At 43.6% G+C, this 25848-nt stretch overlaps 1 protein-coding gene across 1 annotated transcript in view; it reads left to right on the top strand.

The window, feature by feature from the left end:
• MAEA (macrophage erythroblast attacher, E3 ubiquitin ligase) overlaps window positions 1-25848 on the top strand; it is a 149425-nt gene that overhangs the window by 87472 nt on the left and 36105 nt on the right. Inside the window, exons 4-5 of the mRNA XM_077477943.1 lie at window positions 11933-12055; window positions 15200-15276. Coding sequence (XP_077334069.1) covers window positions 11933-12055; window positions 15200-15276 — 200 coding nt within the window. The remainder of the gene's footprint in view (window positions 1-11932; window positions 12056-15199; window positions 15277-25848) is intronic.

Here is a 25848-nt window from a genome sequence, read left to right as displayed (position 1 = left end):
CAGGTGATGTCAGTGCCAGGGACTGGGACTAGTGACGACCTATTATAATATATAGATCAAATCTTTATTCCTAGTTCACACCATTGCGGCTTTGAAATCACGCTTGCTTCAGCGCGATTTCAATGCCACAGATCAGTGCAATTTGTGGTCACAACGATTTGAATGGTTCCATTGCCGGCAGTGGGATGTAACTTTTTATGCGATTTTGAACTTTCAAATGGCACCTTTGTGAACCACGACTAAAGGTATGAGTCCGCTTTGGCTCACTTGGAGGTGGTACATATTGTTTTCAGCGAGTTTACAGCAACAGGACTTTTGGGTTCGCTCACCAGTGGGATGAATGTATGGGTGAATGAATGAACTATAAAGCAAAAAAGGTTTGTAAATGCAATCATATTGCTTCGGGAGTGTGGTTTCACTGTCCATTAGGAAGTATTCAGTGAAGATCTCATAGACTGCACAACAATTTTGTTGGACTTTTTAAAGTAATTTCTGGATTATTATTTATAACGGGGCTCAAAATTTCAAGTCCTGAGCTACTAGCCAGGCCTTAAAGGTTTCTCGCCATCAGTTGCCCCACCCAACCCCTACCCTGCCCCTAAACACGCCCTCATAAATGATCTCTTGAAATGACACTTAAATGTTTTATGCAGAATTAAGTTACAAAAATAAAAACAACTTTATTAGTGCCCATCAGTGCAGCCTCACCTGTGCCCACAATGCAGCCTTACTGCTCATCCATGCAGCTTCACTTGTCCCCAACAATGCAGCCTCACTGCTCATGCATGCAGCTTCACCTATGCCCATCAGTGCAGCCTCACCTGTGACCATTAATGCAGCCTCACCTGTGTCCAACAATGCAGCCTTCCAAATGCCCATCAATGCAGCCTCAACCGTGACCATTTAATGCAGCCTTCCAAATGCCCATCAATGCAGCCTCACCTGTGCCCAACAATGCAGCCTCCCAAATGCCCATCAATGCAACCTCACCAATGCTCAACAATGCAGCCTCACCTGTGCAGAGGTGGGCTGTATGTAACGGTGAGCGCGGGGGAACACACGGCAATTCAAATTTTAATGTTGTTACACCGATGTTTCCTGCTCTTTGATGATCCGGCCACCTGCTCTCCTTTCTCTTGCTTTGGGTGAACACTGAGAGAACATCTCCCATTTAACCCCGCCCGCCAGCGGTGCTTGCCCCCCACCCCCTCTGAGGTAGCCCACACTCGCCCTCAATCATTTTGCACTCGAAAAATGCTAGTATCGGTGTCATTTTCATGTATTATTAATCGGCTTGACAACACATGCACATTATTTACCATATGTTTGTTTTTTTGTGAGGAACACACATTTAGGGCTCATGCACACTGCAGCTCAAAGAAGTGGGCTCCGTACAGGATTTGAGCTGATTTTTTCTGCCTATAAACGCCCCTTATGTTAGCCAATGTGTCCATGCACACTATGGCTTTTTTCAGGCATATAATCCTACAGGCAGAAAAAAACCCCATCAAACTCACTCAAAAAAGCTCAAGAACATGCAAAAAGCTTTTTTCCAGCTTTTTGTTTTGTTTTGTTTCTACAGTGGTTAAGAAAATACTATCTAGAAGGGTTTGTGAAATGCTTATGCTCAAAGGAGCTTGAAGAAGCTCAACAAAAATGCGCACAAGAGCACAAAAAAGCACAAGCTTCTTCAAGCTAAAATAAAAACTCAATTGCCTGTAAAAGCAGGTTTTTTTTTTTTTTTTTTTTGCAGTGTGCATGAGCCCTTATGGTGATTGCAGCAGCTTGATTGTCTGGTTGAGGTTAGCACATTTTGGAAGCGCATTAGTACCGTTGGATTTCTATTGTGCTGCATAAAGTGTAAATCGCTACGTAAATTTACGGTGCTATTTAAGTACCTTAAATAATAATACTTTTTGGCGACAGCTTTGCGTGATGCATTTTGTTATGCTTACATTTGCACCGCGTTTTAATTGAATAGCACCCAAATTTGTGTGGTGAATTTTGCCACAATTGCAGTGCGATTTGGGATCGGGGGGAAGATTTGAAGTGTAAATGGGGCCTTATTGTTAGTGTCTATTATGGGCGGCCCAAGACAAATCCTCTTCTTCCAATGTTGCCGAGGAGAGTCAAAAGTTTGGACACCCCTGAATTGTAAATGTTTTAGCTGTTGCTGTAACTGCTTGTGTACCTGCAGTGTAAGCTGGAGTTTGGCTTCAGTTTGTTAGCGTATCTAAATCCGCTAGTGAATCAAACACTCCCCCTAAGATTAACAATGCTGCTGTCTCTGCTTCGTCCAGAGTGGAGGAGGCACTCTGATACAGGAGGTGTGTTATGTTGCGTACAAGCGATCGGAATTCTCGTCGGAAAAAGCACTGATGGTTTTCCCGACGGAATTCCGCTCAAACTGTCTTGCCTACACACGGTCACACCAAATTCAGACCGTCAAGAACGCGGTGAAGTACAACACGTACAACGGGACTAGAAAAAGGAAGTTCAATAGCTTCCATTGCGTAGTTAAATCTGAGCATGCTTGAGTTTTTGCGCGTTGGAATTGCATACACGCAATCAAAATTTCCGATAGAAAGTTTTTCCATCCGGAAAATTGAGAACATGCTCTCAAATTTTTGCTGTCGGGAATTCGGCCAGCTAAATTCCGATGGAGCATACACACGGTCGCATTTTCCGATGAAAATCTCTCATCGGCCTTTTGCTGGCCGAAATTCCGATCATGTGTACGCGGCATTACAGGCCAGATCACTGGATAAACATAAAGGAAAGAAAATCTAAAAAAGAAAACAAATGCAGACACTACATCTAATGATGGGTAAGCTGCAGTAGATTACGTTTTTGGGTTTAATACCACTTTAAAAATAAAAGTACTGCTTGGAGATTGAGGGGCAGCATTAGGGAGCTATCGGACTCTGCAGCATGTGTTGACGGGGTGTTGAGTTTGATGATCAGTGTGCTGCTGCTCCTTCGTTATCCAATCAGCAGACAGGGAACGGTAAGGCGACGCCTCTGCTTGCTGCGCTGGGTGGCAGAGGTATTTGAATCTCAAAAGTCAGCTCACATCTGTGGATTTCTGCCTTGGATTGTGCAGTTTGCTTGGAGTTCAGCTTTATGAGATTTTGTGATGAAAGATTTGGCATGTTGGCCTTTATTTATTCTGTTGTGCTGTCGATGGGTTTTTCTGTGCTCGTTATTCTTATCGCCGTTCTGTAATTAAATGGCAGACATTAAAACCAGCAAAGCTTACATAGCATTCAATGCCTTCTCCTCCGACTCGGGGCATTTCCACGAAGATGACAGTTGAAACTTTTGTTGCGTATTAATTATTTTTTTTATTTTATTTCATTAAGAGCCGACAATGGTGCTTCATGCTCTGCGTCTTTATTCACCCCCAGAGCTGTCCGGATAACTGTCATATTCAGAATATTTCAATTGTAGCGTTTGCTAGTTCTGCGCCTTCGGAAATGCATCCACTTTAAATGTACTGGAACAAGTTCATTTTTATGTTAATACAAACATTCTCGGGACTGGATTATTGTGTTTGCAGTACACTGAATTGTATGGCTCCCCACAGAGGGTTTTTTTTTTTTTTTTCTCCTTCTTTCCTCGAAGAATGAACTGTCACAGCGTGACATATTTATGCGGTTCTAAATAAGCTCTGTGGATGCCAATTCAAAATAAATCAGGTTCATCGCTCGCTTAAAGACGCCCCGCTTCCTTCCCTTTACTGGAGCTTCAAGAAATGCAGTGTGCTGGTTAGTTGCCGACATTTAGAGCGGTCCCTTCACCTAATGGTCAGCTTAGGCAGACATTTTGTTGGGTAAGCCTGTATTTTTGGCAGTGTAGCCCATCAATGTGTTGCTTGATAGAGGCAGGTTTCCAATTTATGGTCTTATGAAAAAGCAGCCTATCAATTTATGAAATGCTAATTTTACTAATTACATCACTTTGGTGTTGTGGTGTCAGCTTTTCTGTGTGCTATTCCATTTTCCATGATATTCCAACCTACCAATTTATCAGAAGCTAGTGACACTCTGAGTATGTACCAGAGGAAGCTGTAAGCAAGCAAGATCAGCAGAAGTCTTTGACTAAAGCAATATTTTGTGGATTGCTGTCAATTTTTTGTTTTTTTTTGCTTTGCAATCACTGGGATGTAATGTAGGTTGCCATTCTCTGGGCAATAACAAAACCAGCTTTACTGCAATATACGTGGTCAATCTAGAGATTCCACAGCAGTACCTTTTCCCCACTAGATGTCCTCAGTCTGTAAACATCCCTTGTAATAGGAATAATGCGTGACAGGTCCTCTTTATAGAGAGATGTGGGGTCTATAAGACCCCACATCTCTTCTCTAGGGTGGAAAGACAGAGAGCAAAATAAAATGAATGATCTTGGCCTTTCCAGCCGAGTCCCTGGCAAGGTTTACATCCGCTTCCTGGACGTTACGTCATAAGGTCCCGCCCGAGACTCCGAAGGTCATAAAGATGACTTGGAAATCTCTATGCTCAACTTCTGGAGCTGGAGGATTTCTTCTCCGGCACGCCGATAACATTCCTTCTCCAGCTTGCCGATCGCACGGGTGGGCCAGCAGAAGCATCGGAGGGCAGTAGGAAGGGAGTTGTCCCCTTCCGCCGCCTGTAGGAATGATTAAGTGGCTGCTGCAGGCCTCATTCAGATTTCCCCACTCAAATTCCAGGATTTCATATGACGTCCTTGGGCGTGAAGTGGTTAAAAAAAAGCACACTATGCGAAACTTGCCATTAAGCAAAGCCCTCCACCAGTGCGCCATCACTGCTGACAGGGCTTCCATTTTCACCCGGTCTTCATTCCAGGTTGGCGGGATCCAGTTCTTTTGATTGGACAGGCCGCTATGATGGCTGCTCTTGACACAGGACTCTGAAGGAGCAGCATGGGTATGCCATTCTTTCAGAGCGCATGCTCCAATGACATTACCGGTGGCTTTGCAATTAAATATCTCCTAAGTGGTGCATGTTTTAGGATATATTTACTGTACCTATAGGTAAGCCTTATTATAGGCTTACCTATAGGTAAAGATCAACCAAGGGAGTTTTCTCTAACTTTAAACCCAGTTTGTTAAGGACCCATCCCAGCTTGTGATTGGACAGTGAAAGGAGAAGCAGCACAGTAATTAGCTCATCTGTCACGTACCTGACTGGAGGCTGAGGTGACAAGAGGGCTTCCCTTGTGGCTAAGTGCAGAGTACCCATGAAGGTGGTGACAGAGGGTGCTATGCCCAAAGATGCACGGGTTGTCTGAAGGTGAAGCTGCCTGATGGTTCCAGATGTGAGGACACCCGAGAGCATTGAAGTGGTCACAGCAGATGAATCTCTGGAGGTGTTGGTGGATCTTAACAGATGGGTAAAGCAGGAATTAATGTCAGAAGTCAGGCCGCGGGTCAAACATAGTTAGTCAGGTGCAGAGGCCGAAGCGTGGTCGAGATCAAGCCGGGGTCAACACAAGATGTCAATCAGGAACAAGGCAGAAGCAGGTACTGGAACAAACCGGGTTCAGAGCCAGAAGAGAAGCCAGAGCAGGTCAGGGGTAAGCCGGGTCAGTAAAGTGTAATCAAGCAGAAGCACAGGTTACAAGGCTGATGATAATCCAGAATGTTGTGAGGAGCTGCTGTCCTATAGACCAGTGGACACTGGCAACCATCACGCACGCAGATTCACCATTGTGTGCCGCTCGCTAATTAGCACGGCCATACTGGATATTGGCATATTTGCCAGGTCTCCTCAGAATTCCTCTCTGAAATCATCTCTCTGTCACTTTCCTTTTGCCCACTATAGCATGCTTCTTGTCAGCACATAAACTGATTGACTGCTTGTGCTACTTTTTCCTTCCACACTCTAGCCCTGCTATATAGGGACCCAAAGGCTGATACCGGGTCAAATTCTTCTTAGAGAAGAGGGAGAGGGGCAAACTATCTAAGTGTACCCTGTGTTGATGCTTAAATAAGATTAAGTAAATGCACTCACTTTTTTGTAAATCAAGCTCAGCATGTTAAGATGGTCATCTGTAAAGTTGCAGAGATCGGCAAGGCAAGTGGCTGGTGGATGCAGAGTCTGGCCGGGAAGCGGTTGGGTGGTGAAGGAGAAGGAACTGCTTTTTGTGCTTAGAGATCTTCAGCCGTTCTGCAAAGATCGGCTGCATTTGGAGGTGTCAGGCTTGAAGTCACTACATTCAAGGGGCATGGTTACGTGTTTCTATATGTGATGAGGTGACTGTCAGAAACTGACCTACTACAGGAGAAGTTCAGAGGCTGGAAAAGATCCTATTGGAGTGGTTGAAGACTACAAGAAATAGCTAGAGACTGGGGAGATGTTACATGAGACGGCTAGAGATAATGCCCTTAGAACACCTTTACAAGTCTGCGCTCCTATTCCCACTACTATAGACTGCATGAAAAGTACCAGAGGGCCACAGCATGTTTGGTGAGTTCTTTGTTGTGTGTCGGTCACTGAGCTTTTCTCTTTTTAATGTTGGAGTTGGATTATTGGCAAGTGCATAGCTCAGGGCCTGGTGAACCATCTGCACTCCATTCCTCCCCGTGCATTCATCTTCTCCTGGGTCTTTCAGCTCTTCTGGGTTTTTTTTTTGTGTTTTTTTTTTTTTCACAGTTTCTGGAATTTGAGTTTCTTGCCAAACCAGGGTGAGCACTGTGATACTTCCTGCATACAGTTCGCTTGACTCCTTCAGCTCATCCGTTTGAACAGCTGCTTTTCATTGTCGTACTGCATTTCATCCACCGTGGAATAAAAATATGCCATGAAGGCCAGAAAACCACACATTGAAGTTCACATACCAGCCCTGGAGTCACTGACTCATGGTCACGGAGCTACTGGCAGCGTTGTGTGAAAACCTTTACAATCTGAAATTTAAAGAATTCTGCTAAGCACTATTTACATTGGAACTGACCAGATTAAATAACTAGAAAGTAATTCTTAACAATGACCCTTTCTGTGAAAACAGGCTTTGTTGTATGTATGTAGCAGTCTTTTGCATGTGGAAGAACAACAAAAAAACTAAGACCACTCCTTATTATTCTCAGCATATCCAAGATGGCATATAGAGGGGACAATTACTAGGTTGATATACTCCAAGTTCTCAATGCAAATATCTTATTCTATAAAAAGCAGGTTATTGAAGCTATCAGCGGGGCAATGCACAGGGCCGGTTAAAGTGTTACGGATGGATTCGTTTTCAAGTTCTTTCCTGTGTGCCTAAGGATCCCCCAGTGCTGTGGACAAAGGCCTCCATCGTCTCCAAGTTCTGCCATGCCCCTCCTCCATAGCACACATTAAAGAAGAACTTTACCCATAGGAACTTGATAAAAAAATGTTTCGTTAGCAATGAACTTACATTCCACGTTAATAATTAAGCTGCCAAAATTAGCGTGTGCTGTAAATTGCCCCCTGTAGTGCCCCTGCTTCTTATAGCTGGAGCCTGCCATTTTCCTGAAGCCCAGAGCCCCTGAGCAGCAGTAAATCATATAGCGAATCAAAACCTATCGCTTTTAAAGCAATATTAAAGTCTTGTTTAATATTTAGAAAAAATAACAAACCTGTTATATTTACCTGCTCTGTGTAATGTTTTTACCCAGAGCAGCCCGGATCCTCCACTTCTTGGGGTGCCACGCCAGTACTCCTGGCTCCTCCCTCCTGCCGGGTGCCCCCACAGCGTGCTTGCTGTGGGGGCACCAAAGCAGTCGTGCTCTGTAGCTCTTTGTGTACATCCACCTCGCCCCCTCCGTCTCCTGATTGGCTCACTGGCTGTGATTGACAGCAGGGGGAGCGGCTGGCTTCCGCTGCTGTCAGAAGACAATCAGGAGTGTGAGTCCCTGAAGAGGCAAGGCTCTCCTGAACTCATCAAGGAAAGTCGATAATGGTCCAGGGGGCCGGTAGATCACAGCAATTCTTAGGGAAGTTGGAGAGAATGGACGTATACAGTGAGATTCAAATGATGAGAGGGAAAGAGAGGGAGGGGAGTGAATAACCCGGAAGGTGCTTTGGGGAGATAGGAGGAATCCCACTTCACCTCCCTTGTGTCCATTAGGCCTAGGGGAGTGAGTCCAGTGGAGGCCACCCTGGGAGAGGGAAGCAGGAGAAGGGGTGTCAGATTCGTGGAGCCAGGTCTCACTCACAGCAAGTAGATTAAAGGAATTTAGTGACAAAGCGGTCATGAACAGCGGCGAGTTTGTTGCAGACAGAGCGAGCATTCCAGAGGGTGCAGAAGAGGGGGAGGCTGGCGTTGGGAAGAAGAGGAATGGAGACTAAATTGCATAAATTGTGACTACTGCCAGAGGGTGTAGGGTCATGTGGGGTACAGTTAAATAAGAGAGGCCCATGGGTTGGGGAAATATCTCCAGCGGTTAGGAGAAGCAGAAATGTAAGTGAGGTAATATGAGAATACGATTTGTATGAGGGGACATGCTTCAGTATCCTGGGGGGTTTGTTAGTAAGTGGGCTTAGAGTTAGAAAGAGGTGATGAGTGCAGTAGTAGGGGAGGGCAAAAGTGAGGGTGATATGTACAGATTATGGGGTGGAGAAGAGGGGTAAAGAAAAGTGAGTTTGAGGAGAGAGGCTGCAATTGTGAAAAGGAGGAGAGGTAAAGAGTGCGTGTTTCAGAGAGGAAGGTGAGATAATTTGGAAATTGGGTCACCTGCTGTCTGCTGTGATTTGCTTTGTGCAAATCGCTGAAGTGTAAGAGCGGAAGGGCCACTTATTTAAAGAACCTCACTTCTTTGTGGATCACATGGATCACATGTCCAGCACCATGGCAGTTGCGGCTAGAACAGAAGAAATGAGACAGATCGCTGCTCGAGGTGAGTATAATAATCCACCAAAAAGAAGGTGCCAGCTCCGCCTCGCAACTGTGAACATGTAGACCAAGTGAGAAAAATTAGCTGCACACCAACATCTAACAGGTTTAATAAAAGACTGTCACCAGGACTAAAACAACGGACCAGGGGGTGACAACGTTTCACAAATACATTGTGCTTCTTCAAAACCCTTGCAGTTGCAGATCGAACAGAAGAAGCTTCTTGGGCTGTAAAGGATAGGAGGGATTAATCCCGCTTAAAGGCTGTCAGCAGATCGGTCTTTACAAACTAATCAGTGCTTAAAAATGGAGAGCAACTGAGCATGTGCATAGCATAGCATTTTAATAGTATAGTCACTTATTTTTAATGTTCTATAAAGCTATACCTGTAAAAGGGACCAGCCTGAAGTGATCTAGCAGGACTTAATTTTCCTGACTAAAGTTCTACTTTAAGGCTGATGGCAGACAGGCGGCTTTGTCGCTAATGACAAAATCGCCAGCGTTAGAATTGCTAAGAGGTTGTCCCTATGGAACCATTTCCTTGTCAATTGAGGCTGCTGAATATCTTCCCCAAACGCTACCGAATCTCAATCGCTTGTGATTGGAGCGACATCTCGCTGCCTAAGCTAGGCAAGGTAGCGATTCTATAAGGACAGTCAAGCAACCTGTTAGTGATCCTACCACTGGTGACTTCGACCAATCGCCCGTGGCAGGATCACTAGAGACAAAGGTGCCTGTCCGTCACTAGCCTTAGGCTACATTTCTACATGGGGCTGCTAATACCATGCCTCTAAAAAGTGGACCATGCCTGGATTGCTATTCAGGGGCATTTGACAAGTGGTGAGGAGGCAATATGTTGCATCCTTACAGCCTGTTTTAACACTGTAAATGCTGCAGTTGTGGCACGGTATGGATTATTTTTGCCACAAAACTTGGCAGTTGCGGCCTGTGTACACCCCTGCCCTGTCCTGCCTTTGCGGCTTAATGGGAGGGGGCAATAAATATCAATATTCCCATCACATGTTCCTTAATTAGGCTTAAGGATAGCAGGAGCTGCAGCAACAACCAGCTGGGGACTGGAAACATCACAGATCAGTGTACATATTTGCCAGCGCACCACAGATCTTCAGATAATGTTCAAAAGGGAGTGCAACATTTTGAAGCCACGCAGGACCCTCAGGCATGTGATTTCATGGGTTACAGTGAGGGAAAAAAGTATTTGATCCCCTGCTGATTTTGTATGTTTGCCCAATGACAAAGAAATTCTCAATCTATAATTTTAATGGTAGGTTTATTTTAACAGTGAGAGCCAGAATAACAAAAAAAATCCAGAAAAACACATTTCAAAAAAGTTGTAAATTGCTTTGCATTTTAATGAGTGAAATAAGTATTTGACCCCTTCGTAAAACATGACTTAGTACTTTGTGGCAAAACCTTTGTTGGCCATCAGAGGTCAGACATTTCTTGTAGTTGGCCACTAGGTCTGCACACATCTCAGAAGGGATTTTGTCCCACTCCTCTTTGCAGATCCTCTCCAAGTCATTAAGGTTTCGAGGCTGATGTTTGGTAACTTGAACCTTCAGCTCCCTCCACATATTTTCTATGGGATTAAGGTCTGGAGACTGCCTAGGCCACTCCAGGACCTTAATGTGCTAATGTGCTTCTTCTCAAACTACTCCTTTGTTGCCTCGGCCATGTGTTTTGAGTCATTGTCATGCGGGAATACCCATTCACGACCCATTTTCAATGCCCTGGCTGAGGGAAGGAGGTTCTCACACAAGATTTGATGGTACATGGCCCAGTCCATTGTCCCTTTGATGCAATGAAGTTGTCATGTCCCCTTAGCAAAAAAATACCCCAAATCATAATGTTTCCACTTGCATGTTTGACGGTGGGGCTGACGTTCTTGATGTAATAGGCAGCGTTCCTCCTCCTCCAAACATGGCGAGTTGAGTTGATGCCAAAGAGCTTTATTTTGGTCTCATCTGACCAGAACACTTTCACCCAGTTCTCCTCTAAATCATTCAGATGTTCATTAGCAAACTTCAGACAGCCCTGTACATGTGCTTTCTTAAGCAGGGCGACCTTGTAGGCGCTGCAGGATTGCAGTCCTTCACGGCATAGTGTGTTACCAATTGATTTCTTAGTTACTTTAGTCCCAGCTGCCTTGAGATCATTGACAAGATTTTCTCGAGTAGTTCTGGGTTGACTCCTCACCGTTCTCATGATCATTGAAACTCCGCGAAGTGATATCTTGCATGGAGCCCCAGACCGAGGGAGATTGACAGTTATTTTGTGTTTCTTCCATTTGCGAATAATCACACCAACTGTTGACACCCTCTCCTAATCTCCGCTCATTACCTGTATAAAAGACACCTGGGAGACAGAAATCTTGCTGATCATTATGGGATCAAATACTTCTTTTACTCATTAAAATGCAAATCAATTTATAACTTTTTTGAAATGCGTTTTTCTGGATATTTGTGTTGTTGTTCTGTCTCTCATTGTTAAAATAAACCTACCATTGAAATTATAGACTGATCATATCAGTGGGCAAACGTACAAAATCAGCAGGGGATCAAATACTTTTTCCCCTCACTATAACTACATGTTCTTATGGCTACCCCCCGTACCCAAAAGCAAGTGTAAACAAGCAGAGACAAAGCCCTAATGGCCCGTACACACGATCCGAAAATCGTACGACAAATCGGACAACTTTTTTTGCTTAATAGTCGCAAGTAGAAATTGAATGGGTTACTAAAGTCACGATAATTCTCCTACAACAAAAAAAATCGCAAGTGATGTGACAACTGTACCGACTAAATAAAAATTGTACGATCTGGTATCGTAGGGGGAAAATTTTTGTGCTTGTCCGATCTAATAATATCATATGAATTGTCGTGTTTGGCTCTCGAAAGCTCTGTACTAATGATCCGATTATCGTACGATCACGTCGAAAGCGGTATTTTTCGTACGATTTTGGGATCGTGTGTACGGGCCATAAGAAAAAAAAATATTTAACCAAAGGAAATATTAACTTTGAGTGAATTGCTCAATTCCATTTTAATTTATTTTACAGGATTTGGTGAATATAGAAATGTTCCTGACTGCGAAGGAAGTGGAAGAATCTCTGGAAAGACAGGAAACCATGACATGCCTGGCCTGGTGCCATGATAACAAATCCAGACTTAGGAAAATGAAGGTAAGGCTTCCCAGGGATGATTTATTGGCCTGTTTCGATTTGAGCTGTCCCCAAAATGGCGATGGGACATGTGTGCAGTCAATGGAAATCTGGCCTCTGCATGTTATGAGCTGAAATGGCTGCCCTTTTGTGTAAAAAAATGACATTGTTTTATTATTAACATTTAAAGTGTTATATCATTATTTGTAAAAAGTATTGAAATAAACCCCACTGAATTGTAATTGTATTAGGGCTCTTTCATACGGGTCTTTGGGCAGATTCTGAGCTGCACTGTGGATGAATGGATAAGAGTCTGTATAGACTCCTATTGATTCATAAAATTCACAAACTCCCATATAGTAAGCACAGTTTACTGTTTGTCAGTGATGAAAGCATACAGAATCAATCTGTACTGATCTCTAACTGAATTCCTTCAGGAAAGGAAGGGAGCTGCTAAACACGTTTGCCAACCCCTGCTAACCCCACCCCCACTCTCCATGCTGACAGATCTGTTAGTGGCTGCAGCCGGCATGAAGGGGAAAAGGCAAAGACGACCACCAGATTTAGGGAGGGGGCACCCAGAGATCAGGAAAGTGGGGAGCACTGAAGGTGGGTTGAGCGGAGTATCTATTTTGACAAGCAGATCCCTCTGTGGCTGCCCCCCCTAAGCCGACGAGGTGGCAGAGGAGGGAAGCCAACAGCTGCAGGGGCAGCCACAAGGGGATTAGGTTCGCGAGGAGGAAGGGATCGGTACTGGGGGAGGGGGGAATCAGAAGGGCGGGGGCAGTTGAAGCGGTAGGGAAAGGGAGAGTTAGAGGGGGAGTTATGAGCAATTTAGATCACAGCAAAGGCAGGTGGAGTGGTGGGCATCTGCTGAACAATTGTGCTATAAGAATACGGCTACTGAATTGACCATGAGCTTCTACCGACGGACTGGCCGGCTGGAAGCAATGTCGTAGGTCCATATGCTGGTTAAACAATGTTTCTACTGGTTATGTGCCTCTGTAACGTGTTATTAAATTGTCATTCCAGAAAGCGTCAAATTCTTTAGCTCAGCCCCCTTCCCTTGCACGCCATAGCCCTCTTCGCTTCTAGGAATGGCTAATTACTGTCTGCGCTGGCCCAGCTCCTTCTCGCCTCATCTCCCTACATAGCTTTTATGTAGCTGCTGGGGGAGAAACAAAGGTAAAGGAAGTGTCACTTTAATGGCCGCTTTAGGGCTGTTGACATCACGTTCAAGATGGTGGTACCCAGCAGCAGTCTCTGGGATTTTAGATGCCTACAAAAGGTTGGATTTTACAGGTAGAAGATTTGAGGCAACTACGGACTCTTCATGGTACAGCAAGGATTTGCATACGTATTTATAAAAAAGTAAAAATTTGTTTAAGGCAAACAGTTATCAAAAAAAGGTCATATAAAGGGAAATATATAATACACGGTCTAAATTCTCTGAAGGCGAACCAGACACTTGGACACATGTCCACCCAGACAGGAGGACCGTGGATCTTGGATACATGTCCACCCAGACAGGAGGGCCGTGGATCTTGGACACATGTCCACCCAGACAGGAGGACCGTGGATCTTGGACACATGTCCGCCCAGACAGGAGGACCGTGGATCTTGGACACATGTCCACCCAGACAGGAGGACCGTGGATCTTGGACACATGTCCACCCAGACAGGAGGGCCGTGGATCTTGGACATATGTCCACCCAGACAGGAGGACCGTGGATCTTGGACATATGTCCACCCAGACAGGAGGACCGTGGATCTTGGACACATGTCCACCCAGACAGGAGGACCGTGGATCTTGGACACATGTCCACCCAGACAGGAGGACCGTGGATCTTGGACACATGTCCACCCAGACAGGAGGACCGTGGATCTTGGACACATGTCCACCCAGACAGGAGGACCGTGGATCTTGGACACATGTCCACCCAGACAGGATGACCGTGGATCTTGGACACATGTCCACCCAGACAGGATGACCGTGGATCTTGGACACATGTCCACCCAGACAGGATGACCGTGGATCTTGGACACATGTCCACCCAGACAGGAGGACCGTGGATCTTGGACACATGTCCGCCCAGACAGGAGGACCGTGGATCTTGGACACATGTCCGCCCAGACAGGAGGACCGTGGATCTTGGACACATGTCCGCCCAGACAGGAGGACCGTGGATCTTGGACACATGTCCGCCCAGACAGGAGGACCGTGGATCTTGGACACATGTCCACCTCAGAAGGTTGAACTGACGCAGGCCAAGTCTGGTGCTCCTTCAGAGAATTTAGACTGTGTATTATATATTTCCCTTTATCGGACCTTTTTTTAAATGACCATTGTGTGTCTTAAATAAATTTATAGTTTTATAAATACGTATGTGAGTCCTTGCTGTACCATGAAGAGTCCATAGTTGCCTCAAATCTTCTGCCTCAATTTTCGAATCGATAGGATGACAGTACATTATGTCTAAGTTTATGGTTTAGTAGCGATATCATTCAGATTTTACAGGTAATCAACATGTATAAAATACATTAATGGACATATAATCTTATGGGAAAAGTTGTGATCTGGCCACCAGAGACTAATTAAGTTGTTTAAAGCAAACCCCCAAGTGCAGAGGAAATGCCGTACAACCTTTAGGGACCGGTGTCGGCAGGCTTTTGTTCTCATCAGAATTGCTTCAGTCCCTTTTACCTTCCTCATGGTAATTCAAAAACAGTTTTAAGCAGGTCAGATGAACCCGTCAATGAAATCTGAATGATCCCATAAGAATCCCAAAATGATGTCAAACACAAGTTATATTTGCCCGATGTCAGAGGTTCCTAATGCAATATCTCATCTTTTGTATTTGGGTGTCTCAGTGCAGCTCTTGTATTTCTAACTGATGGTCTTGATTTCTGGTATTTTGAGCTTGAGAAATCTGTGCCCATAATGAATGTTGATAGTTCTTTATTTCGGGTAATCCCTTCCTACAGATGTGCCATTTTGTTTTATTGCTTTCTAAAATATTTTCATCTCTTTCGTGGTGTATTGTTGGAAATTGAAGCACCAGCCATAAGTAATAGTGTCTGGAGATTACACTGAGCCTGCAAGGAAGGCTTTCTTACACCGTTTTATCTTCATAAGTCGTTTCTCACTTTGTCTTTCTCTGCCAGAGTTGCCTGGAATTCAGCCTTCGGATCCAGGAGTTCATAGAACTGATCCGACAGAACAAAAGGCTGGACGCAGTCAGGTAAGACATTCCTCTAAAGCACGGGGCTCCAAACTTTTCAGCATAAGGACCACATTGTATATATTACAAATAAAAAAAAAAACATTTTTATAAAGCTATGAATAATAAATTAATGAATGAAAATGTATTATTTGAATCTCTTTTGAAAATCAGCATAGTATGATTAACTACTTTTAGACCGCATGCCCGCAATGTACTGCGGACAAGCAAACTCGTACAGGCACATCGACGTATTGGTACATCGCTGCCTGTTCCCTCCTCGCTGACACCCGCTGTGATTGTACCCAGGTGGAGTTTGTCAGCAGGTCTTGGCCTCACTTGGCATTCATGGGCAGGACCTCAGAGACAGCCCAGAGACTTGTGTTGACAATCAACACAGGGTTCTCTACAGAGAGAATGATCTCTCTGTTTCTTCCCCCTGCAAAGCAGGGAGAAGAAACAAAGATCTTTAGTAAAAAGCAGCACACATTACACATAGGCACACTTTTGATCCATTGTTTACCCAAGATGTTAACCCTTTCCCATCCAGTGCCATTAGTACAGTGACGGTGTATAATGTTATCACTTTATTGTTTTTTGTTTGTTTTTTTTTACCAAATACATGTTGTTTTTTTTTATTGGATATGCAAAAATTAAAAAATATATTTTTTTTTTTTGTTTTTCATTTTCAGTCTTTTTCGTTTTTAGTAAAAAATAAAAAAAAAACAGTCGTGATCAAATACCACCAAAACAAAGCTATTCTGTGTGAAAAAAATGGTGTAAATTTTGTTTGGGTACAACGTTCCATGACTGCGCAATCGCTAATTTAAAGTAGCGCAGTGCTGTCTCAATAAAAGAAGATAAAAATAGCGTAGTGCTGAATTGCAAACAATGGACTGGTAATGAAGGGGGTAAAACCTTCCGGAGCTAAGGTGGTTAAGTAAAATACCTTCAGTAAAACAAAGTCGCCCTTAAATTAGAGTCTGCTTTAGTAGTTCCCATTTAAATCTGGGTTTGCCTTACTAGTTCCCTCTAACGTTGGTGTCCCCATCAGAACCCCCTTACATATGAGTCTGTCTTATGAGTTGCCCTACTTTACATCGCAGCCACCATTATAGTTGGGGGGACTCTCATCGGTGTCCTTATTGGAACCCTCCTTAAAACAGAGTACCCATAAAAGTCCCCCCTTACATCAGTTCTCTTACCAGTTTAATTAGATTTACAGCATGTCTATAGCTGTGTAGCAGCAGGGAGAGAGCCAGGAGGTGGAGCAGGTCCAGACAAGGAAGTGCTGCACTCCTGTGAATGCTGGGGCAAGCATGTCATCGGTTTCTAGGGTACTGGCAGTCCTAGCAGCCAACAGCCCAGTGCACGTCAGGGGGCATTTGCACTGGATACTGTGAGGGGATTTGAAGAGAGAAGCGGATTCCTCAGTCTGTCCACAACAGTTGCTGGATGTGGCCTGCGGGCGGTAATTTGGAGCCCCTGGCTCTAAATCTGGATATGACTTCTACAGTATGTATGAAATAGGATGCCAGGCTAACTGCTAAATGCACAGCTAAAACCTAACTGCCGTTAGAACCAATTTAAATGACAAACATGTTATACTTGCCCACTCTGATCCTCCTTCTCAGGTACCATGCCAGCGCTCCTGGCTCCTCCCCCCCTCTCCCTTATCACTGGCTGTGATTGACAGCAGCAATAGCCAATGGCTCGCTGCTGTGTCTAAGCCAATGAGGAAGGGAATAATCAGGAGAGCAATGGGTCTCGTGCAAATTACTGGATTGGGTTCAGATAAGTATTAGGGGGCTGGGGGAATGCATTATGAAGGTTTTTTTTTTTTTTTTATCTTCATGCATAGAATGCATTAAGGTGAAAAACCTTCAGCCTTTAGAATCACTTTAATATTAAAGCTCACCTTAGAATTGCTTTATGAACATTGGACATCCATATAACACATGTACCATGTGTGCAAGTGCGAGCCCCTGTCAATGTGGCAATATAGGAAAAAGAGTCACGATTCGCGCTAATGCCAAGTGTGGAGCTCCAGGGTATTGTGAGTGAGCGAAGGACGAAGCCGTTAATCCTGTATCTTGGTCCTACTGGAGACCTGAAGGTTGTGTGAGTGTACGGGTGTGCACACAGTATAAGCAAGGATCTGACCATAACTCGGGGCTCCCATTTAGACACAAGTCAGAGCTCCTGCCAGGAGACGAGTGTGTGTTCCCATCGGGAGAGAGGTGTGCTCTCCAGCCAGGAGATAGGTATGTGTTCCCATCAGGAGAGAGGTGTGCTCTCCAGCCAGAAGATGGGTATTTCAACACAATTGCTCGGCAGGAGGGATTCTTCTGTCAACACTGCCTGATTTTAAGGTGGGCATTGTGCGAAATTTGCACCATCTATGGCCAACCTAAGGGACCTTAGATGATAAGATAAGATGTTATGCAATCAGATTGAGCTGAATTATCATCCCCATCAGCACTTGCATTGACTCCTATTCAAAACACTTGTGGGATGGGAAATCGAGATAGGAAAGAGTAAAAAAACACACTAACATAACAGACTGTAAAGGTTTCTGCATCCTCCTTTTTCTCTATATAGTAATAAACATGGATGCTTAGTTGACCAGAACAGTAATGTTTATGCCTAAAGCTGTGCTGAAAAAAACAGTAATAAAATCATAGATTGCTTGGCAGCTAGCTTTATCAGGAGGAGGTTAGCAAAGGCAGTCCCTGATTTCTCTCTGCTTAGTTTTCCTTTGTAATTAAGTTAAAGTGGTTTTAAAAGCAGAATTTTGGTGACAACGCAAATGTTTTGATTTTCAGCGCTGGTGGCAGCAGAAACACAGCAATAAGAACTCAACAAAGGTTCTAACCCTTCTTTACCCTATCCAAAACCAGAAAAAAAAGTTTTACTTAATATATGTTTGTTCAATACTGATAAAGGATACAAGTAGGTTGAGTACCATTATAACTGCTTGAATTTTAGTTTTTTTTTTACCTTTTACTTGTGAATATTGGAGCCATGGCCATTATTATTATGCTTTGACATTTTACTAATACAATTTATTTTCAAGCAAACCTGTCAGAAACCTGGGTAATTCAAGCTGAGCAATTAATACAGAAATCCATAAGCAACAATTATATTCAGTAAAAACAGCAAAATATTCTTCCTCAAATTTAAACGCCAAGCTTGAGTTTCCCTGTAGTTTTAGCTCGAGCCCCATTGTTCTCCCGAATGGATTCTTTATCAACCAGTAGAGACACTCGGGGCACAGAAATGAGTGGGTGAAGCTCACATAATATCAGCTGCCTATATTTTAGGATGCATGGAATGATTTAATATGGAATTTTCACTTGAGGCAATGTCCATTAATTTAATAATATAATTAATGAAGAATTCCATGTGTGTTATATTTTTAAATACAGTGGGGAAAATAATTATTAAGGCTGGGTTCACACTGCTGCGGCTGGGAGACCAGGATGTGATTCGCACCGCACTGCAGTGCAAATCACATCCGATCTCTGTGAAATGCGAGCTCAGCCATACAGATAGTATGGCTGAATTCGCATCGCACCCGCTCCAAACTCACACAGGACCCTTTTTTTGGTCCGCAGCAGAATCGGATAGCATGGGTGTTCACACCATGCGATCCGATTCCTGTCCGAGTTTGCAGATAGCACTGCGATATGCGAACTGATCTGGGGGTGTCATTAAGGTTTCACTGACACTCCCAGCAGTCCGCATATGGCAGTGTGAACTGCCGGCGGGAGGCATGCGATGCGAGAACACGCCACGGATTTGCGGCGTTCCCGCATCGCTTCAGTATTAACCTAGCCTTAATCCCCTCCAGATTTTGTAAGTTTGACCACTTACAAAGAAATGAAGCGTCTATAAATTTTTATCATAGGTGTATTTTAAATGATGGAATATTAACCAAAAATCCAGAAAAAACACATGATACAAAATGCTAAAAATGTTGTTGCAGTTCAGTGAGTAAAATAAGTATTTGATCCCTAAGCAAAACATGACTTAGCACTTGGTGGAGAAACCCTTGTTGGCAAGCACCATAGGTAAGCCGTTTTTTGTAGTTGGTTACCAGGTTTGCACACATCTCAGGAGGCATTTTGGTCAACTCTTCTTTACAGATCTTCTCTAAATCCTTAAGGTTTTTTGGCTGTTGCTTGGCAACTTGAAGTCTCAGCTCCCTCTGTAAATTTTCTATAGAATTAAGGTTTGGAGACTGGCTAGGCCTCTCCATGACCTTAATGTTCTTCTTGAGCCTCTTCTTTGTTGCTTTGGTGGTATGTTTTGGGTCCTTGTCATGCTGGAAGACCCATCCACGACCCATCTTCAGTAATCTGACCGAGGGAAGAAGGTTTTCTTCCAAGATTTTACAATACATGGTCCCGTCCATTGGCCCCTCAATGCGGCAAAGTCAGCCTGCCCCTGTAGCAGAGAAACAGCCCCAAAGCATCAAGTTTCTTTGACAGACCTAGTCGGGACAGAGACATTTGGATAGGACTGAATGCTAGCCTCTTGAATTGTGATTATGGGCCCTGGCATTTGGGGGAACAGTGCTCTTCGTGAGCTGTATGCCTGGGGACCCCTGAAGTGGTGTTATGTTGGATTAAGGTCCATGTCCCCCAAGGGTCTTTGGGGACCCTGTATATGCCATATTAGCAATAATAATGCTGGGACAAATACTGTTAGGTGATGCTGATGTCAACTCCAGCCACCTGTCTGTCTGTTGTCTGCTATAATGTAAATGAGTCTAATATGATTTGTCACAGCTTCTAAGAGTCTTTCAGCCATTGTTGTTTGTGCAAATTAACCCTGCAATTGTATGAAGGAGTTCTGTGTTGAGATGTATGATAATGTGTATTGTAGTTAGGGAGTCACATCGGCTGCTTTAAGGGATTAGTTAATTAGCTCATCTTAATTTATGTTTCTGGTTACGGGTGTATTGTTAGAGTAATATGAGCAGGTGGTAGGAACCTCCTCTTTAACTGTATGTAAGACTTGTATTCTTGATCTAATAAACTGTCTGATGTTTTGCCCTACACTGAGCTACGACTAGTGAATGGGAAAGCGGGGTCTTGGATTGTGTGGTACCGGACAGAGGAGCGATACGGCGGACAGACTCATCTTGAGTACGGGGGTCCATCAGTTTCCACCTCCGTGCTTGAACTTTATAAAGGATATAGGGTCTGCGATTAAAAGTAATATTTCTGTCTTTGTAGATGACACTAAGCTATGCAGTGGAATAATGTTCTTACAGGATGTCTCCAATTTACAAGCCGACCTCAATGCACTAATTGGGCAACTAAGTGGCAAATGAGGTTTAATGTTGATAAATGTGAAGTTATGTACAGGGGCTAAGAATATGCATGCATCATAAATATAGGGGGGGGGGGGCAGGAGGAATACATAGTGTTGAAGGATCTGGGGGTTTTGGTAGATTATAAGCTTAATAATGGTATGCAATGCCGAGCTGCAGTTTCCAAAGCGAGCAAAGTCCTTCTTGTATTAAGAGAGGTATGGACTGTAGAGAGAGATATCAGTTTGTCTCTGTTCAAATCATTAGTAAGAACTCATCTGGAATATGCAGTTCAATTTGGGGCACCAGTTCTCAAAAGGGATATCTAGGAACTGGAGAAAGTGCAGAGAAGGGAAACCAAACTGATAAGAGGCTCAGCTATGAGGAAAGATTAGAGGAACTGAATCTATTCCCTCTTGAAAAGAGGAGATTAAGGGGGGATATCATCCACGTGTACAAATACATAAGTGGTTCATATCGTGAACTTGGTGTTGAGTTATTAACGTTAAGTTCATCACAGGGGACTAGGGGGGCACTCTTTATGTCAAGAGCAAAAAAAGATTTAATCTCCAAATATGGAAAGGTTTCTTCACAGTAAGAGCTGTGAAAATGTGGAATAGACTCCCTCCAGAGGTGGTTCTGGCCAGCTCAGTTAATTGCTTTAAAAAGGGCCTGGATTATTTCCTAAGTGTACATAATATAACTGGGTACTAGCATTTATAGATAACGTTGATCCAGGGAGAATATGATTGCCTCTCGGGGGGATTAGGAAGGAATTTTTTTCCTCTGTTGGGTTTTTTTTCACCTTCCTCTGTGTAGGTTTGTGTATATGGGATTGTATTTTATTTTTATTTTTTTTGGTTGAACTTGATGGACTTGTGTCTTTTTTCAACCTGTGTAACTATGTAACTGTAGGGGTGGTGGTGTTAGGTTGATGGCTATTTTGTATTTCCTACATTTGCGAATAATCACTCCAGCAGTTGTCTCCTCTTCACCAAGCTTCTCGCTGGTGGTCTTGTAGCCCATTCCAATTTTGTGCAGGTCTACAGTCTTGTCCCTGACATCCTTTTACAGCATTTTGGTCTTGCCCATGATTGTGAGGTTTGAATAGAAGAAAGAGATTCTGTGGAAAGGTGTCTTTTATACACATAACAAGTTGTCGTTAGGAGCACCTTCTTAAAATGACAGGACTATTCTGTGTACCACATGAGCAGATATTGTAGCCAATCTGTGGGAGCCAGAAATATTGTTGGTTGGTAGGGGGAACAAATACTTATTTTACTCACTGAACTTGCAACTCAATTTTTCTAACATTTGTATCGTGTTTTTTCAGGATTTTTTGGTCTATAATTTAAAATACACTTATGATAACAATTATAGACCCTTCATTTCTTAAGTGGGCAAAGGTACAAAATCTGCAGGGAATCAAATAATTATTTTCGCCACTGTAGTTACAATGGTCCAGTTTGGACTAACATAACTATGTATATACCATACCTGGCCGATGACTGTGGAAGGTGGAAATCACTGAAGTAGACACTGCTAACTCCAGTGATCTCCACTTACTTCCAGGTCCCATGCTGAATAAAAGTTCGAGTTGGTACCAGAGCAGTAATGCAAAGCGTTCTCTGTTTGGACGAGGTAGAGAATGTGATGTCACCGCCCAACCTTTCCACCTCATCCAATCAGAGAATGCTTTGCATTAATTCTGTAGTGTCTACTATAGTGATTTCCAGCTTCCAGGGGCATAGCGCAGTCAGCTTCTGGCAACAACACTGGTGTATCTCCAGAATGATCTGTCTTCTATTTCGGTCTTCAGTCTTCATAACAGCAAGTTCTTTATTTCTTTGTCCGTATCCAGCTATCTTATTGCTGGTCACTCCCATCTTATGTTCCCGTCAACTTTTCCAGACATGATTGTCTCTTCTGGTGACTTAGTTCTTTTCATAGTATGTCCAGAATAAGACAGCTTCAGTCTAGTTGTCTGGACTTCTTGTGGAAGGTTGGGCTTGATTTGTTGAAGGATCTACAGTGAGCGGAAAAGGGTATTTTTAATGGTAGGTTTATTTTAACAGTGAGAGAAAGAATAACAACAAAAATATCCAGAAAATGCATTTAAAAAAATGTATAAATTGATTTGAATTTTAATGAGTCAAATAAGTATTTGACCCCTTCGCAGAACATGAGTTAGTCCTCGGTGGCAAAACCCTTGTTGGTAATCAAAGAGGCCAGATGTTTCTTGTAGTTGGCCACCAGGTTTGCACACATCTCAGAAGGGATTTTGGCCCACTCCTCTTTGCAGATCCTCTCCAAGTCATTAAATTTCGAGGCTGACGTTTGGTAACTCGAACCTTCGCTCCCTCCACATATTTTCTATGAGATTAAGATCTGGAGACTGGTTAGGTCACTCGAGGACCTTAATGTGCTTCTTCTTGAGCCACATTTTGTTGCCTTGGCCGTGTGTTTTGGGTCATTGTCATGTGGGAATACCCATTCACGACCCATTTTCAGGGAAGGAGGTTCTCGCCCAAGATTTGACGGTACGAGGCCCCGTCCACCATCCCTTTGATGCGGTGAAGTTGTCCTCTTAACAGAAAAACACCCCCAAAGCATAATGTTTCCACCTCCATGTTTGACACTGGGGATGGTTTTCTTAGGGTCATAGGTAGCATTCCTCCTCCTCAAAATACAGCGAATTGAAATGATGCCAAAGAGCTTTATTTTGGTCTCATCTGACCACAACACTTTCACCCAGTTCTCCTCTGAATCATTCAGATGTTCATTAGCAAACTTCAGACGGGCCTGTACATGTGCTTTCTTGAGCAGGGGGACTTTGCGGGTGCTGCAGGATTTCAGTCCTTCACGGCATAGTACGTAACCAATTGTTTTCTTGGTGACTATGGTCCCAGCAGCCTTGAGGTCATTGACAAGATTCTCCAATGTAGCTCTGGGTTGTTTCATCACCATTCTCATGATCAGTGAAACTCCACGGGTTGAGATCTTGAATGCAGCCCCAGACCGAAAGAGATTGACAGTTACTTTGTGTTTCTTCCATTTGCAAATTACCAGACCAACTGTTGTCACCCTCTCACCAAGCTGCTTGGCGATGGTCTTCTAGCCCATTCCAACCTTGTGTAGGTCTACAATCTTGTCCCTGACATCCTTGGACAGCTCTTTGGTCTTGGCCATGGTGGAGAGCTTGGAATCTGATTGATTGCTTCTGTGGATAGGTGTCGTTTATACAAGTAAGAAGCCGAGATTAGAAAGACTCCCTTTAAGAGAGTGCACCTAATCTCAGCTCTTTACCCTGTATAGAAGACACCTGGGAGCAAGAAATCTTGCTGATTGATAAGGGATAAAATACTTATTTCACTAATTAAAATGCAAATCAATTTATAACTTTTTTTAAATTTGTTTTTCTGGATATTTTCGTTGTTATTCTGTCTCTCTCTGTTAAAATAACCCTACGATTAAAATTATAGACTGATCATTTCTTTGTCGGTAAGCATGAATGTACAAAATCAGCAGGGGATCAAATATTTTTTTCCACTGTATTTGTTCGTTTTCCTTGCTGTCCATGATATTCTTTGAATTCCTCACCAACACCAAGGTTCAAAGGCATTAGTGCTTTTCCCAGCTTGCTTCCTCATTGTCCAGCATTCACATTTATATGACAGAAAATACCATAGCGTGGGCAGTTCTGATCTTTGTTGATCTTTGTCATTGTCATATGGACACAGTGAGGTTTATTTATTTAAACTGGAGAGTGCAAAATCTGGTGCAGCCAATCCGCTTTTAACTTCAGCTTGTTCAATTAAAGTGAATCTAAGCCTTCGTTTAATTTTTTTTATTATTTAAAATGTCATACTTTCCTCCACTGTTCAGCTCGTTTTGCAGAGTGGCCCCAATTGTCCTCTTCTGGGGTCCCTTGGCGGCTCTCCCGGCTCCTCCCTGCATCAGATAACCCCCTAGGACAAGTGCTCTCCTGAGGGGGTTACCTTGCGGATGCACTCCTGAGTCCAGCATTTGGCGTCCATAGACACGAATGCCTGACTCAGCCCCGCCCCCGTCGCCCACATCTTTGGATTTGATTGACAGCAGTGGGAGCCAATAGCTGCGCTGCTATCAATCTATCCAATCAAGAGCGGAGACCCAGAGCAGAGAGAGACAGCACGTCTCCGCCGAGGGAAATTTGAGGCTCAGGTAAGTAAAATGGCGGGGGGGGGGGGCTGGGGGGCCGTTCACTGCCAGAAGTTTTTTTCACCTTAATGCATAGGATGGATTAAGGTGAAAAAACACGAGGGTTTACAACCCCTTTAAAGGGGTTGTAAACCCTTACAAACCACTTTGACCTACAGGTAAGCCTAGATTAAGGCTTACCTGTAGGTCCAAGAAATATGTCCTAAACCTATACGGTTTAGGAGATATTTACAAAAAGACAGCGGTGCACTGGGCAGGCCGCAGATCGCGGCGATATGCTGCTCGTGTCAGCTCCCGTGCGCATGCGCGGGAGTGACATCATCGTGGCTCCGGCGAATCAGAGCGCCGGAGCAGCGAGACCCGGAAGTCGCTCTGGGATACATGGCAGTAGCGAAGAGGAAGACGGAGGACCGCTTCGGGAGCTTCGTTCTCAGGTAAGTTATTCATAATGAGCTAGTATGCTATGCATACTAGCTCATTATGCCTTTGCCTTACAGGGTGTGTGTTTTTTTATATATATATATAATATATATATATATATATATATATATATATATATATATATATATATATATATATATTGCCTTTACTTCCTCTTTTAGCTTTGAGTAAAAAAAAAAAAAACTGGAAGCTGATTGGTTTCTATGCAAAGCTGCACCAGATTTTTCACTCTCCGGTTTTAATAAATCAACCCCATTGCTACAATTGAGGATCTTTTCTAAGTAACCTCTGTATGTTATTTCATCACATGCTTAGTACAAACATCCCATGTTTGTGACAGCTTTACTTTAAAGAAGTATGAATGCTTTGGTTATTGCCTGCCTACATATCTAATAAGCAATCTCAGGGCTTTTAGCACTCAACTGATCTACACTTAAAAATTGAAATGTGTTCTATTAATAACATGTACCAGCTTAAGACATCTTTATATGCAATGCTCGTCTAATAAGTGGCACTTGGAGTGACAAATGTACGTAAAACAGCAATTTCTGCAAGAGATGCTTGAACCTGACAGCAACAGTCAGCTGCTTCTCACTCTCTTCACAATCGAAGCTACATCAGAACCAGAGGCT

Source organism: Lithobates pipiens, unplaced genomic scaffold (assembly GCF_037356315.1).
Source record: "Lithobates pipiens isolate NorthernLeopardFrog02 unplaced genomic scaffold, aLitPip1_a1.2 Scaffold_13, whole genome shotgun sequence".
NCBI lineage: Eukaryota > Metazoa > Chordata > Amphibia > Anura > Ranidae > Lithobates > Lithobates pipiens.
The sequence above is the reverse complement of the archived record's forward strand: the minus strand, read 5'-3'. Positions and strand labels throughout refer to the sequence as shown.